This window comes from Pleurodeles waltl, chromosome 3_1 (genome assembly GCF_031143425.1).
Source record: "Pleurodeles waltl isolate 20211129_DDA chromosome 3_1, aPleWal1.hap1.20221129, whole genome shotgun sequence".
In the NCBI taxonomy this organism is placed as follows: domain Eukaryota; kingdom Metazoa; phylum Chordata; class Amphibia; order Caudata; family Salamandridae; genus Pleurodeles; species Pleurodeles waltl.
The window spans coordinates 236,258,860-236,272,895 of NC_090440.1; the positions used below are offsets into that span (position 1 = coordinate 236,258,860).

Sequence of the window (14,036 nt, forward strand, 5' to 3'; positions counted from 1 at the left end):
AGAGGACATTTAGAAGGAAGCGCTAATAGGCGCTACGCTACAGGTGGGGTGTCCCGAGGGAAGGTAGCAGGGGCAGATGGGCTTGCCACGCAGTTTTATCAAGCCTACATAGAATTACTCCCTAAGCGCCCACTGGAGGTCTACCATGAGGTTACGTGGCTGGATAGACTGCCACACAACTGTAACGATGCCGAAACCCAATAGAGATCATTCGCTGTCTGGATTCTAAAAACCTTTAACCAGGATCAGCATTGCCACAAAGACATTATCTAATGCACTGACCCAGCGATTACACGAGGTGGTCATTTCACAAGGATCAATATGGTATCTGTCCAATTCTGAATATCTGCTTCAAAGGTTATGCGTGATATACATAATTCAGAAATGGAGGGGGTGCGGGTGGCACTAGATAAGATACTGAAAAGCGTTTCACTACTATAGATTGGATATGCATGATGGCAGTCTTCTGAGGAACGGACTTTAGACCCAATTTTTCTGAGTTGGATAGCATTGTTATATTGAGACCCTACTTGTCCGATATGGGGTGATAATTCTAGCAGATGGGGTATAGAGAGTGGGCCTAGGCAGGCTTGACCCCTCACTCCCCTTCTGTGTGTGCTAACAATGGATCCTCTAGCTATTTAGCCAAGTGCGGCATTGTGTGAACAGGATTTTCAGAGAGAAGAGGAAGCCGCACGCACAGTGTTGGTGTATGCTGAAGGTGCCTTGATAGGTCTACAATGGCCATAGGCCTCAATTCTCAGGCTGTTCTTAGAGATGCAAACATTTGGAGAGGTATAAAGCCAATATATCAACAATGAAAAGTCTGTAGTGTCCTGCAGGCTGGGTTGGTGTAGTAATTCGCTGGACACCAAAGTATTTCTTCCAAGTTTCTTTATTCTGTCAGAAAGAAACTCCCAACACACCATCATCAGCCAAGCACATCAAGCACCTGCCATGGCACCTTTCAAACCCCCCAAGAGCCCATGATGTAATAAAGCCTCCCAACATTCCACTAGTCAAGGCTTTGATACAAGTTGAGCTACACAGAGGGCTACACAGTGCTCCACTCATCACAAGTATATTGTGGGTGAGCCCCATCCCATAACATTGAGATTCCAGTGAGAAGACACTGTGGCTTTAATGTATGTACTACAGCCATAAGCAGAGTCCATACTAAGATGCACACACCTTTTCCTACATTTTCCGGGCAACTGTTGAGCCCAACTTGAACATGTTACTTGAAAAAATGAAAATAAAGACTTAAAAAAGGTACCCTATTAGCTATCACACACCCTTTTTGTAATTCTCTGAAAACAATTGATACAACATCTAAAGTGCACGCATAAAGTTCATGTATCATACACAGTGCAGGAAAGCACCTGGTTTTGTCGAACTCTAACAGCTTGTCCTTGTGCTGCTGTGCCTTCTCCAATCCTGCTCTGATGCGTGCCTCGTGATGGGGAAGGAGGTCTTTACCAACTCCGTCAGTCTTCCCAGTAATTTCAGGACCTGGGACCAGCAAAATAAAAGATAGATTATTCGTGTGTGGTTGGCAGTCAGTCTCAAAGGCAAAAATGGGTACATAAATACTCTGCCACCGGCCAGCTAAACCAGAGAGAGCACTGAGCGGTACATGAAAAAAAGTGTACAGAACTGAGCAAAAGAGCTCATATAAAAAAAAAGTTTATCTCTGGAGCTTAGGGATTGGTATGGCTTGTCCTGCTTGTTGATTTACCGGAGAACATAGCATAAGGGAGAACAAATGCTGCTCTTAAGTTGTTGCTATATCAGGCAATGTCTTCCCAGCCAATCACGGCTCACTATAATCCCCAAAGCCTCCACTCCACTCTAGCAAAATCTCTACTTATTGGTATTTACTCTCAAATGTCAAGCCACTTCCATGGCTTGTAACCCAAAAGTATTTTAAAAATTACTAATTCTCAGCAAAATCAAACAACTTTCACTCTTCTGGTCTCCATTAAATCACTAGTTTGATCACAAAATGATGGTAGCAAGACATTCTAGGCTAGCCTGCCTAGAATAAACCTTACTCCTGTAAAATCTGTCCTTCACTCAGCAACACCTCATCCATGAAGACATAAAATCTGTCCACATCACTCCCCTACTCATCGTTATACACTAAAGAAGTAATTATTTTCAGGTTTTCAAATATCATACATAACTTCCTCTGATTCTGCCAAACAAACCTCAGTTAAAAAAAAAAAAAAAAAAAAAAAAACTTATTTTTTCTGCCTGCATCTGCACAACATGCTACAAACCTTTCATGCCTAGATATCTATAAATAGGAACTGTACAACTCTCAACCTGTTCCTTTTTATGAAGCAAAATGGTCCCTCTCCTGCATTGTGAACCTTAACAAGACAACTTATATCCTTTGCTAAAAATCTTACACTCCACTTCTTCCAGATATTTGACAAACAACCCATTCACTAGTTTTTCTCTTATTTAGACATCACTTTGCTTGTTACTCGAGATGTCCTGAAGACATAATGTAGAATTAATTATCACGCTGGTAAAATGTATTTGATATGCATAGCTTATACACCTTTGAACACTGAAGAAGTCGCACTTGTAATGAAAGTATAAACTCAATGTTTTTTATTTAGTGCAAAAGATATGTATGTATGTAAGTAAGTTAGATTTATAGAGCGCATTCCGGCTCACAAAGAGCATCGAAGCGCTAATATAAAGGTGAGGAAACGCCGAAAACGTCAGGAGAAACACAGGATGAAAAGAAAGGAGATGAACCGACCAGCTCCCTAAACCACTGCCTGCTTCCACCTGGAGCTACTTACAAACCCACCTCATCATTACACATTTATTCTACTTACAAGAACAATCAGAATGTAACAAACACGCAAAAAAGTAACACAACACAAGCAAGCAGTAATCAGTGCACAAAACACACTTAATATACAAAGAAAAATATAAGCCTACCAAATTTTGCACTACATTAATCTGGAGCGAAAACAATGTGGGAAAGAAATCAGCGTTCTTTAACCAGGATCCAGCACCAAATCATTATTTAACCAGAAAAGTTACAAAAAAAAGGAAAAACAAACGCATCTATGAGGAGGACTATGGCTGTGATCTGCGGAGTCCATTACCTTTCCCTTAAAACTGAAAGACCACAACTGCTAGAGCAAATGATGTGAGGCGATGGCCTGTGGAGCCCAAGAGTGGTGGTGATGCAGATGCACTGCAGCAAGGTATCCAGCTCAGAGGAAAAAGATGAGCGTGCCTGGGAGGAGCCCTCACATGATGGCACTGCTGCCACAAAACTGGAGTGACGGTCAGAGCAGATGGTGGCAGTGAGGTGAAGAGGCTTCCTTTCTTCACCAATTCAGAAGATGGGATGCTCCAAATGGGCTGCAGGGAGCGACTGTCGGGGCTTGATGCCACTGGCCAGCATCCCCAGAGGCATGAGAGTGCCTAGTCACAATCATTCCACACTGACATCACTTTCTTCCTGACATCTGTCCGCATCGTTGGACGTGGAGCCACAGTACTCAGACTGTGCCAGTGTGCAGATTTTGAAGATGAATCTTATTAACTTGGACTAGAAGAGTCCATTCCACACAATAGTAAGGAGGATGGGTCGGTAAGGAATCTTCCAGAGTTTCACCCAAAAAGAGCATTACCGAAAGTAAGTAACTTGTTCATCTGAAGAATACCTCTAACAGCAGAATCCTCACCTTGGGAATGGATACCAAAGTAGTACCTCCCCAGGTGGTGGGTAAATGGATTGGCTTAGACCAGGAAATCGTACAGGACAGGCTGGGCAAAATGCCACATCCGCCAGACCTGACTATTCAGACGGTAGTGCTTCATGAACATGTGGACTGAATCCCAAGTGCAGAAATCCAAGACTGGTTTCCCATGCACCAGCGCAATGATACCAGCCTTTGTTCTTGCAGAATGAGTGCGTAGGACTTTCAGATTCTGTTTCTAAGCCAATCCGTAGCAGAGTTTGATACACCTGCTCCGAAAGATCTTCCGTTGGATCCCCGCCGACACCAGAAAGACCGTGACCCACGCCCTCGTCACGAGCCGCCTGGACTACGGCAACACCCTATACGCAGGAACCACCGCTAAACTCCAGAAACGTCTGCAACGAATTCAAAACGCCTCCGCCCGCCTCATCCTCAACATGCCCCGCAACAGCCACATCTCTGGCTTCCTGTCAACAAAAGGATCACCTTCCGACTCCTCACCCACGCACACAAAGCCCTCCACAACAAGGGACCCAAATACCTCAACCGCCGCCTCAGCTTCTACACACCCACCCGTCCTCTTCGCTCCACCAACCTCGCTCTCGCCGCCGTCCCTCGCATCCGCCGCACCACGGCGGGTGGGAGGTCCTTCTCCTACCTGGCGGCCAAGACATGGAACTCCCTCCCCACCATCCTCAGGACCACCCAGGACCACTCCGCTTTCCGGAGACTACTCAAGACCTGGCTCTTCGAGCAGCAGTAACCCCTTACCCCTAGCGCCTTGAGACCCGCACGGGTGAGTAGCGCGCTTTATAAATATTTATGATGATGATGATGACCTGACAATCCATCTTGAGGGAGTTTTCTGCACCGCATTTCCATTCTGCAACCCAGAGCTCTGCAAAAACCAGATTGTAGTTCACTCATGTGTCGAGTTGACAATATTGCTATGAGGAACGCGGTCTTTAAAGTGAGAAATCAAGCGATGGCTGCTGTGCATTGGCTCAAATTAAGTGCACATGAGAAAAGTGAGCATCAGATTGAAGTCCCACTGAGGCATCACAAATTGTGTTGGCGGCAACATGTCAGTCAGTCATTTCAGGAAACGCGTCACAACAGGTGATTTGACTAAAGATGGCTGATCGGGTAACCATAAAAAGAGTGAAAGAGCTAATAAATAACCTATAAATGTTACCATAGCAAGTCACAGCACCACCACATGACAGTGCTGAGTTAATGATCCGATGATATGATATATGTCGGGCAACGGTCCCTGCAAAGTTTGGATATTTCAGGAAGAACACTGGACAACAAACTTCTCCCAGAGTCCAGCATAGCTCGTTTTACCTGAGGAATGGCTGGCTGCCAAGTTAACACTGACTACTTCAAAAGCCGTCTACTGTGACTGCACAAGTTCCAATCATAAAGGTGTAGGTTATGCAGGGTCAGGTGCAGGACCCTGCCCTGCTGCTGCAACAGGAAGTCCTCCCAAAGGGACTGTCAGAATGGAGGACAACTGATTATGGCCAAAAGTTCTGCTACCACTCTTCTTGTCTATTCTGGAGCCACTAGGATGACTTGGCTCGAGACATTCCTAATCTTCTTCAGAACTTTGGACTGGAGTAGTAGAGGTGGGACAGTGTACAAGAGTCCAGAGATCCAATCTGAGCGAAAGGAGCCCCCCTCCAGCGAGAATCAGCTTGGAAAACTCAAACTCTCATAAGTTTGGATACTGTGCATTCTTGGTAGTGGCAAAAAGATCGAGCCAGGGTTCTTCTCACTGTTGGAAGATGCCATGTCCCATACCTCTGAATGCAGCCACCATTCGTGATCTGCTAGGCAACGTTAGCTAAGTTCGTCCACTCTGGCATTTAAAGATCCTACCAGGTACTGTATGACCTGGGAAATGTCATGATAACAACCATTTTTAGAGGTGAAGGGCCTCCAGGCACATAACCCACATTTCCACTATTCCTGGTTGGAAGATGCCATGTCTCAAACCTCTGAATGCAGCCACCATTCATGATCTGCTAGGCAACATTGGCTAAGTTCATCCACCCTCGCATTGAAAGATCCTACCAGGTACTGTATGCCCAGGGAAATGTTCTGATGACTCAACCATTTCTAGAGGTGAAGGGCCTCCAGGCACAGGACACACATTCCCACTATTCCTGGTCTTATGCAGTACCTCATGGCAGTGGTGTGGTCCATGAAAATCTGCATTCGATTCGCCTTGATGGACTAGGGAACACTTAATGCCAAGCAAATTGTCTGCAACCCCAAGAAGTTTATGTGGGGTTGGGTTTCTGCTGAAGATCTCTGATCTCCACCTCTCCCAGATCACTGCCCCACCCGAGCAATGATGCATCCATCACAACAGTTACTGCCCCACCCGAGCAATGATGCATCCATCACAACAGTTACATGTTGGTGGTGTAGGGAGAGGGATCTGCCACTGGCCCAACTGCAGTCCACCTACCACTACTGCAGATCTTTTGCAGTCTCCTCCAAGACTTGGATGAAATCAGACAGGTTCCCTTGGTAGTAGGCCCACTGAAACCGAAAACCACATTGCAGGACCACATGTGCCAGCTAGTGTGGTCACCAAGCAGGATGCAGGAAGCAAATACGCCATAATATTCCTTAAAGCCACTCTCAGTGAGACTCAAGCTAAGGGCTGAAGCACCAGGATCATAGCCTGAAGGCCCTAGACTCCTTGACCATATAAAGGGTAGCTAAAATGAAGAAGAGAGTATATGAAGGAGTCAGTGTGACTTCAGCACATTGATAGAAAATTCCAACGAGGGCAACAGGTTGGCTGTCGTCTGGAGGGGGTCCACAACTGTTTGAGGAGAAATTGCCTTCAGCAACCAGTCGGCCAGATACAGGAAAAGTGGCATTCCCAATCCTAACTTCCAGAGGTAGGCAAAAACTATCACCATCACTTTAGTGTACACCCGTGGTGCACTGGCTATGCTGAGGGGCAGCACTGAGATAAATGAAAGTGCTTGTGACTTACCTCATGTCGCAGGTAATGCCTGTGAGATTACAGGAAAAAGATGTAGAAATAAGTTTCCTGCAGATACAACATCACCATCAAGGCTCCTGGATCTAAGTCAGACAGAACTAGGGCCAGGGTGAGCATCCTAACCTTGTCCTTCCTGAAGAAGTTCAGAGGGCAAAGATTGGGGATAGGGTTGAGGCCTCCATCCTTACTCAGCAACAGGGAGTCACAGGAGTCCAACGAGTCGTAACTTCTGATGTTGATAACCTCTTTATGGCTTCCTTATTCAAGAGAGCGTGAACCTCCCTTCACAGAATTGATAAATTGTCCTCTGGGAGGCACTGTGGTATATGAGGCAAGTCTGGGGGAGTGGAGAGGAAAGGGATGGTGAGTCCATTTTGGACGATGTGGAGCACCCATAAGTCTGCTTTCAGTAGAGGTTAAATGTGAATCGACCTTCTACTACGTGACTATGCAAAGCTGAGAGCAAATTAAAGTGGTTTTGCGGCAGTTGCGGAGGGAAGGGCTGGGGATTGTGGGCCCTGTGGGCCTGTACTGTGGCAGCCACATCCCGATCTCTGCCTCAAAAGGTCTAGGAAGTCTGCTGTTGCTGACGCAAGGTTTGACATGACCACTGCTGGAAATCTCTTTAAAATCCTCAAAGGGGCAAAATTGCTGGGGGAACCGCTGCATAGCTGGTGTCAGTCCAAGTGTTGCCTTGCTTTTCTTGAAGTACTCCAAGGCTGAGTAAGCCTTGTCTGTAAAGAGACGTGTGCCATCAAATAGCATGTTCATCCGAGATTGTTGTATGTTGCTCAAGAGCCCTGTAAAGGTTATAAGGTTTAGTGCTGGCCACCGTAGTCAGGGCTGACCCGAGAACGCGGTCGAGGGGCACAGATGTGTAGAGGAGAGATCCGACAGTAGTGGACCAAGCAGAGGCCACTACAGATCCTTAGAGCCCTGTAGGAAAGTAGCCTCTTTCGTGGCATGCTTACCCCCATTTTCTTCCTGTTGTCAGTTTGTTTGACTGTGTTTACTGGGATCCTGCTAACAAGGACCCCAGTGCTTATGCTCTCTCCCTTTTAACTTGGTAACTTTGTTACTTACGCCGCACATTTGGCATACTGGTGCCCCCATGTAAGTCCCTAGTATATGGTACCCACATACCTGGGGCATTGGGGTACCGGGGAATCCCCATGGGCAGCAGCATGTATTATGCCACCCATGGGGAGCCGATGCAAAGTGTTATGCAGGCCTGCCATTGCAGCATGCGCGAAAGGGTGCATGCACCCTTTTTCACTACAGGTCACTGCACCAGGTCACTATAAGTCACCCCTATGGCAGGCCCTCCTAGCCCAGAGGGCAGGGTGCAAGGACCTGTGTGTGAGGGCACCCCTGCCCTAGCAGAGGTGCCCCAACAAACTCCAGTTCCATTTTCCTAGACTTTGAGAGTGTGGGGATGCCATTTTATGCATGTACTGGACATAGGTCACTACCCATGTCCAGCTACATAATGCTAACTCCGAACCTAGGCATGTTTGGTATCAAACATGTCAGAAACATATCCCAATACTGTTGCCAGTATTGGAAGTATAATCCCATGCACTCGGAGGGCTCCTTAGAGGACTCCCAGCATTGCTCCTACCAGCCTTCTGGGGTGCTCCGGGCAGCCCAACCTGCTGCCACCCCTCAAACAGATTTCTGCCCTCCTTCTCCTTGAACAGCTCAATCCCCAGAAGGCATAACAAAGGATTTCCTTTGGGAAAGAGGGGTAACACCGTCTCCCTTTGGAAATAGGTGCATGGAGGGGTAGCATCCCCAAGACACTGGTATGCTCTGAAGGGCACATTTGGTGCCCTCAATGCATAAACTGGTCTACACCAGTTCAGGGACCACCAGTCCCTGCTCTGGCACAAAACTGGACAATGGATTGGGGACTGACCACTCCCCTGTACATCACCATCCCAGGGATGGTGCCCAGAGCTCCCCTAGAGGGTCCCTGGGTTCTGCCATTTTGAATCCAACGTTAGCAGGGACTTCTGGGAGCATCTGAGTGGCCAGGTCAGGCAGGTGACTTCAGAGCCCCCTACCCCTAGGTGCTCACCTGGCTAGGTGACCAATCCCCCTTTCAGGGCTATTTAGGGTCTCAATCTTGGGTGGGTCCTCAGATTCAGCTTGCAAGATTCCAGCAGGACTCCTCTGCAACCTTATTTTGACTTCTAGCCACTGGAACCGTGACTGGACCCTCCAGGAACCGATAATCTGCATCCACGACGCACAACTCTGCTTGCAACATTGTTTCCACAGTTCCTTCCAGCTTGGGCAACATTTCCCCAGCTGTGAATCCTCTGAGGGATTCTGCCAACAAGCCCTGGCACATGCAAAGCTCGCAGTTAGTGGAAAATGATGCTGCCCGGGACCAAGAAGGACCTGGTGGACTCTACCCAGGAGGTGGAGTCAGAGGGGGCTCTCAGCAACTCAGAGAGCCCTCAGAGGACCAGGCAGCGCGCACAGGAGTCTCACCGCACGCCGACAAAGAACGTGCAAAAGGAGGCCAACGCAGCACTACACAAAGGGATCCCACGCCGCCGTAGAAACACTCAGGAAGCTGTAGGTCGCAGGAAGGAGTGCTGGGGACCAGAACTTTGTGGAAGAATGCCAACAAGCCTTGGCAACTGCAAAACACACGGTGCACAGGAGTACTGTCCTGTGGGGGAGGCAAGCTCTTACCTCCACCAAAGTTGGACAGTAGGGCATCAGGACCGTCAAGACCACTTCAGTCCACCACCCGTGATGCTGGATCCACGCAGTTCATGAGGAGCGGGGACCCACACCACCGGTTGTCACTGCAGAGGGGTGCCTGCTGAAGCAGGGGAGTGATTCCTTTACTCCAAGGGAGATTCCTTTGTTCTTCTGGTGCAGGCTGAAGACAGGCTGTCCTCGGAGGATGCACAACCTGGAAACTGTTGCAGTTGCTGGCAGGAGCTGAAGATACAATGTCACAGAAGTCGTCTTTGCTTCTTTGTTGAAGTTTGTAGAGTTCATGGAGGGTCCAGACGCAGTTTCTTCGGTAAGAAGTAAAGGATGCAGAGGATTCCTGCTGGAGTCTTGCAATCCAAATCTGAAGAACCAAGAGCTGCTCAAGCAACAGGAGAGCAGAAACCTGTCTGAGAGGTGGCAGCAGCTGGGGCTGCCTGGAAAACCTCAGAAGGCTGGATTGGCATTACCGGGGGCCCACTAAGGAGCCCCCAGAATGCATGGAATTATACAACCAATGCTTGTAAAAGCATTGAGGTATGATTCCAACATGTTTGATGCCAAACATGCCTATGTTCGGAGTTACCATAATGTAGTTGGACATAGGTAGTGACCTATGTCCAGTACACGTGTAAAATGGTGTCCCTGCACTCATGAAGTCTGGGAAAATGGTCCTGGAAGTCGTGGGGGGGCACCTCTGTTAGTGCAGGGGTGCCCTCACACACAGGTACTCCGCACCCTGCTGGGTGGGTAGTAGCTCCTAGTCCTCCTGGACTGATCAGTGAATTCTGAACTTGGTCCCTTTCTTCCACAGGTCTTCCTCTTAAGTCATCAACCACTGGTTTCTTGCAGTCTTGTCTGGGTGTTGCATGTTTTTCATTTACGTCCTTCTGGGTGGTTTGGGGAAAATCCAGTAACTTACTCCTTCCTGGTTGCTGGGGGGGCGCTGTGGTACTTACCTTTGGGGTTCCTAGTACCCTGGCTCCCCTCTATACATTCCACGTACCTAGGTGGAGGTCCTGTGTTCACATCCCATTTTTCAGTATATGGTTTGGGCTCCCCCTATGGTCACTATTGTCTATTTGCATTTGCACTGTTAACTATCACTTTTTATGCCTATTTCTGATAACTAGTGTACATATATAGTATGTTTCCTTACTCCTATTGGAGGATTGTCTATCTAGTGTTTTGGTACTGTGTTACTGTAATAAAGGCCCATTATTTTTGTAACACTGAGTGTTTTCTTACATGTGTGTAAGTGCTGTGTGACTATAGTGGTATTGCATGAGCTTTGCAAGCCTCCAAGATAAGCCTTGGCTGCTCATCCAAAGCTACCTCTAGAGAGCCTGGCTTCTAGACACTGCCTACACTACACTAATAGATGACACCTGGATCTGGTATAAGGTGTAAGTACCTTAGGTACCCACCACACAACAGGCCAGCTTCCTACAAGCCCAAAGAAGCTAAAGAGAGATTTAATAGGGTTGCGAAAAAACGCAGCTTGGCCTCTCTAAACATTTGGATTTGCTGTGGCACTACCAAAGGACTCAGGAACTCATGTTGCATTAGTATTAAGGCTGGATAGGTTCTGAGGCTGGAGACAATGGGGTTAGGAAGAACCCTGTGGGTCGCCACTCATGTAGGAATGAAGATGGAACAAGAATGCATCTTCTACACTGAGAGGGACTGAGCCTTTTGGGGAGGTTCTGCATCACAGAGCTTGGCCTTGTGGTCGCAGGTGACCTTTGGATTCATCCAAACGTATTTGTTGCATGACGCAAAGAGGTGTGAAGAGTCCAAACAACAACAACAGACCTCGTGGGGGTCTGTCACTATTATTTGTTTGTGGCAGTCCGTACAAGGTTTAAAATATGTTGCTTTTGGAGGGTCCATGTCTCTTGCACTATGGAAAAAGTTTAAAGATATTGTCTGTCAAGCCTGACAGAATTCGAAGAAGAGAACTCCAGATCTGTGTCGGAAGTACAGAAAGAAAGGATCTAATGTCCGTGCGTGGCGATGGTGACAATGTAGGCACCCCAATGTCACATCCAGGTTGAGATACATCTGATGCAGAGTTACACAATGCCGCCCGCAAGGGACTTTCTGAGGAAAATTCTCCAGACTGGATCCATTCTGGTGCTTGGGAGTATTCGCAAGGTGATGAATCAGCAGTCAGAGGGATTCATCAGAAAGAGAAAGAAAATACATTTTAAAATGTGTGCAAGAACTCTTTAGAGGTATTTTGGAAGAATCCTGAAACTTTCAGAGAAGCACTGAAGGAGCACACCATATAGGCACAAAACAGATAGTTAAGTAAGAGAGGCTGAAGGTTGCAGCGATCATGCTACCACTCACATTAGGAATGATAAAGCAGTCACTTCTGAAGAAATCTGTTCCTTCTGGAGACAGTGAGTTCCTGCTGTTCCAGGACTTGTCAGCAGCTACTATTCAAAGGTGGAGGGAATACCGGCCTGTGGCGAAAGAAATGAATATGTCTGATATTGTTGGACCTTTCTGAGTGGCCTCCAATCATTGGAAACAAACAGAGATAAAAATCTCTTCCCCTGAGCAAGACAAGACACTCTTAAAGATCGTATATGATGATACCAGGGTAGAGTCCTGTGGCCTGGTGAATTTGAAGGGGGACAGCAAGTTGCATCCTCCAATAGAATACAACGCCCCTTTCAATCAGATAAACCACGTTCCCAGCATGACTATCAGTCACTCAGTGACCATTCAGGATCCCTATAGGAACACAGATTAATACTAGGGGGCACCCACGAGATCTTTGATACACACAATACCATGACACAGTATGCTTAAGAAATTCCTGACCAAAACGCAGGGCCTCCTGAATATGTCATTTGGGAGGGGGAGAGATGCTTGAATGGTGTACCCGTCTAGGCTATGATTGTAGGTTTTAATGGGGAGAAGAGGATAAGAGAGATGACACTATACACAAGAGCGCCCCTGTGTCTAGAAGTGACATAGGCTTTGTTTTTGGGGTTATTTTTATGGAGGATGTTGGGTACTTAAGGGGATTGCTTTCATTCAGCAGTTACCTGCCAACAATCAGAGCAAATGCTATGTGCTCCTTACCCACAGTTCCAGTTCAGATTGTTTTCTCTGGATATGAGGGGGCCTAATTCACTCCAAGTAATTTAGGGTCTGCAGTCACCTTATATTTCCAGATCCTGATATGATTTTCTTTTAGCTAACTCATTCACTGGAGAGGGATCAATCGATGAAACGAGTGTAACCTATTCAAATCTGGGTACCTTCTGAGAAAAAGACAGTGGGGTGGCTATACCCTACAAGTAGAACCTCAGAATAACTTGTAGAATTAAAAGGGACAGGCAGGAAAACTTTATATGCACAAAGCTACCTCAACACATTAATTATTTATGCCCTGAATGTATCACAGGAATGCTGGTGGGTCACAGTGACGGAGGGGCGTGGCTAGCCGTCCAAGATGATGGATGCATAGCGGTGAGACTCCTGGGCTGGGCCCAAATAATCATAATTAATCCTGCACTAATCAGTGGCTACACCCCAATGAAAGCGCCACAGCACTTCTCTGTAATGCTGCTGCCCGACTGAAACAGGGATTTTGTGTGTGACCCTAGTGGGGGACTTTGGAGAGCGGCACCGGATGCATGACTATGGGGCCGGAGGACGGAGCATGGCCCAGCAAGACTACAATAAGCTGGTCCAGATGATTCAGACTACCCTTGGAAGTTTGAGCAGTGAAGTGCGGAGCCAGCTTATGGGAAGCAGTGTCGGTGGTACGGGGCAAAGCTAGGGTCCCCACTCCTCCCCTGTAAGCAAAAGACCGGATAAGAGAGGGGATCGAGTGAAGCAGGTGGCCTCAGCCCACAGTGGGAGTGGGTGGGCCTGTGCAGGGTGTGTGGGGCTGTCTGCCTGCTCCTCGCCTCTGCTGGGCCAAGTGCAGCAGCAGCCAACCTGTAGAGGGGGTGAGGCAAGGCCACCTCTTCCTCTGTTATTGGAGGGCCATAGGTGCCTGCAAACGCCGCAGTCGGCTACGGGACGCGGACTGCGGGCCAAAGAGCATCACAGGGCCCAGCTCGAACTTAGTGAGCCGACCTGGGCGATTCAGCCAGGCCCTGGAAGGCAGAGCAGCTGAGTGTGGAGTCAGAGTATGGGGAGACAGTGATGGTGGTAGCAGACGCATCTTTCAGCTCCCGCTCCACTCCTGGAAGTGTCTGGCCGGACGAGAGTGGATTGAGTGAGGCTTGCGGTCTTGGCCCAGGGGTGAGTGCGATCAGGTGGGCCTGTGCAGGGTGCGTCAGTGCCTGACCTGTGGAAGGGGAGGGGTGGTGCCGCCCAATCCACAGTTATTGGAGACCCATATTTCCCCCCCTGCGATCCAGCTTGAAGTGGGACACCCCAGCAGGGATTCTCTGGACTGTTCTCCTGAGGCGGTGGCAACTGCTTGAGGTGCCCATCGAAAGGCCTGGGTGCTGCGGAGATATGCAAATGCCAGATTTAGGTACTGCCCAGAAATACACCGCCACATG

At 48.0% G+C, this 14,036-nt stretch overlaps 1 protein-coding gene across 1 annotated transcript in view; it reads right to left on the reverse strand.

The window, feature by feature from the left end:
- TRIP4 (thyroid hormone receptor interactor 4) overlaps positions 1 to 14,036 on the reverse strand; it is a 405,010-nt gene that overhangs the window by 315,402 nt on the left and 75,572 nt on the right. The window contains exon 6 of the mRNA XM_069222301.1: positions 1,383 to 1,512. Coding sequence (XP_069078402.1) covers positions 1,383 to 1,512 — 130 coding nt within the window. The remainder of the gene's footprint in view (positions 1 to 1,382; positions 1,513 to 14,036) is intronic.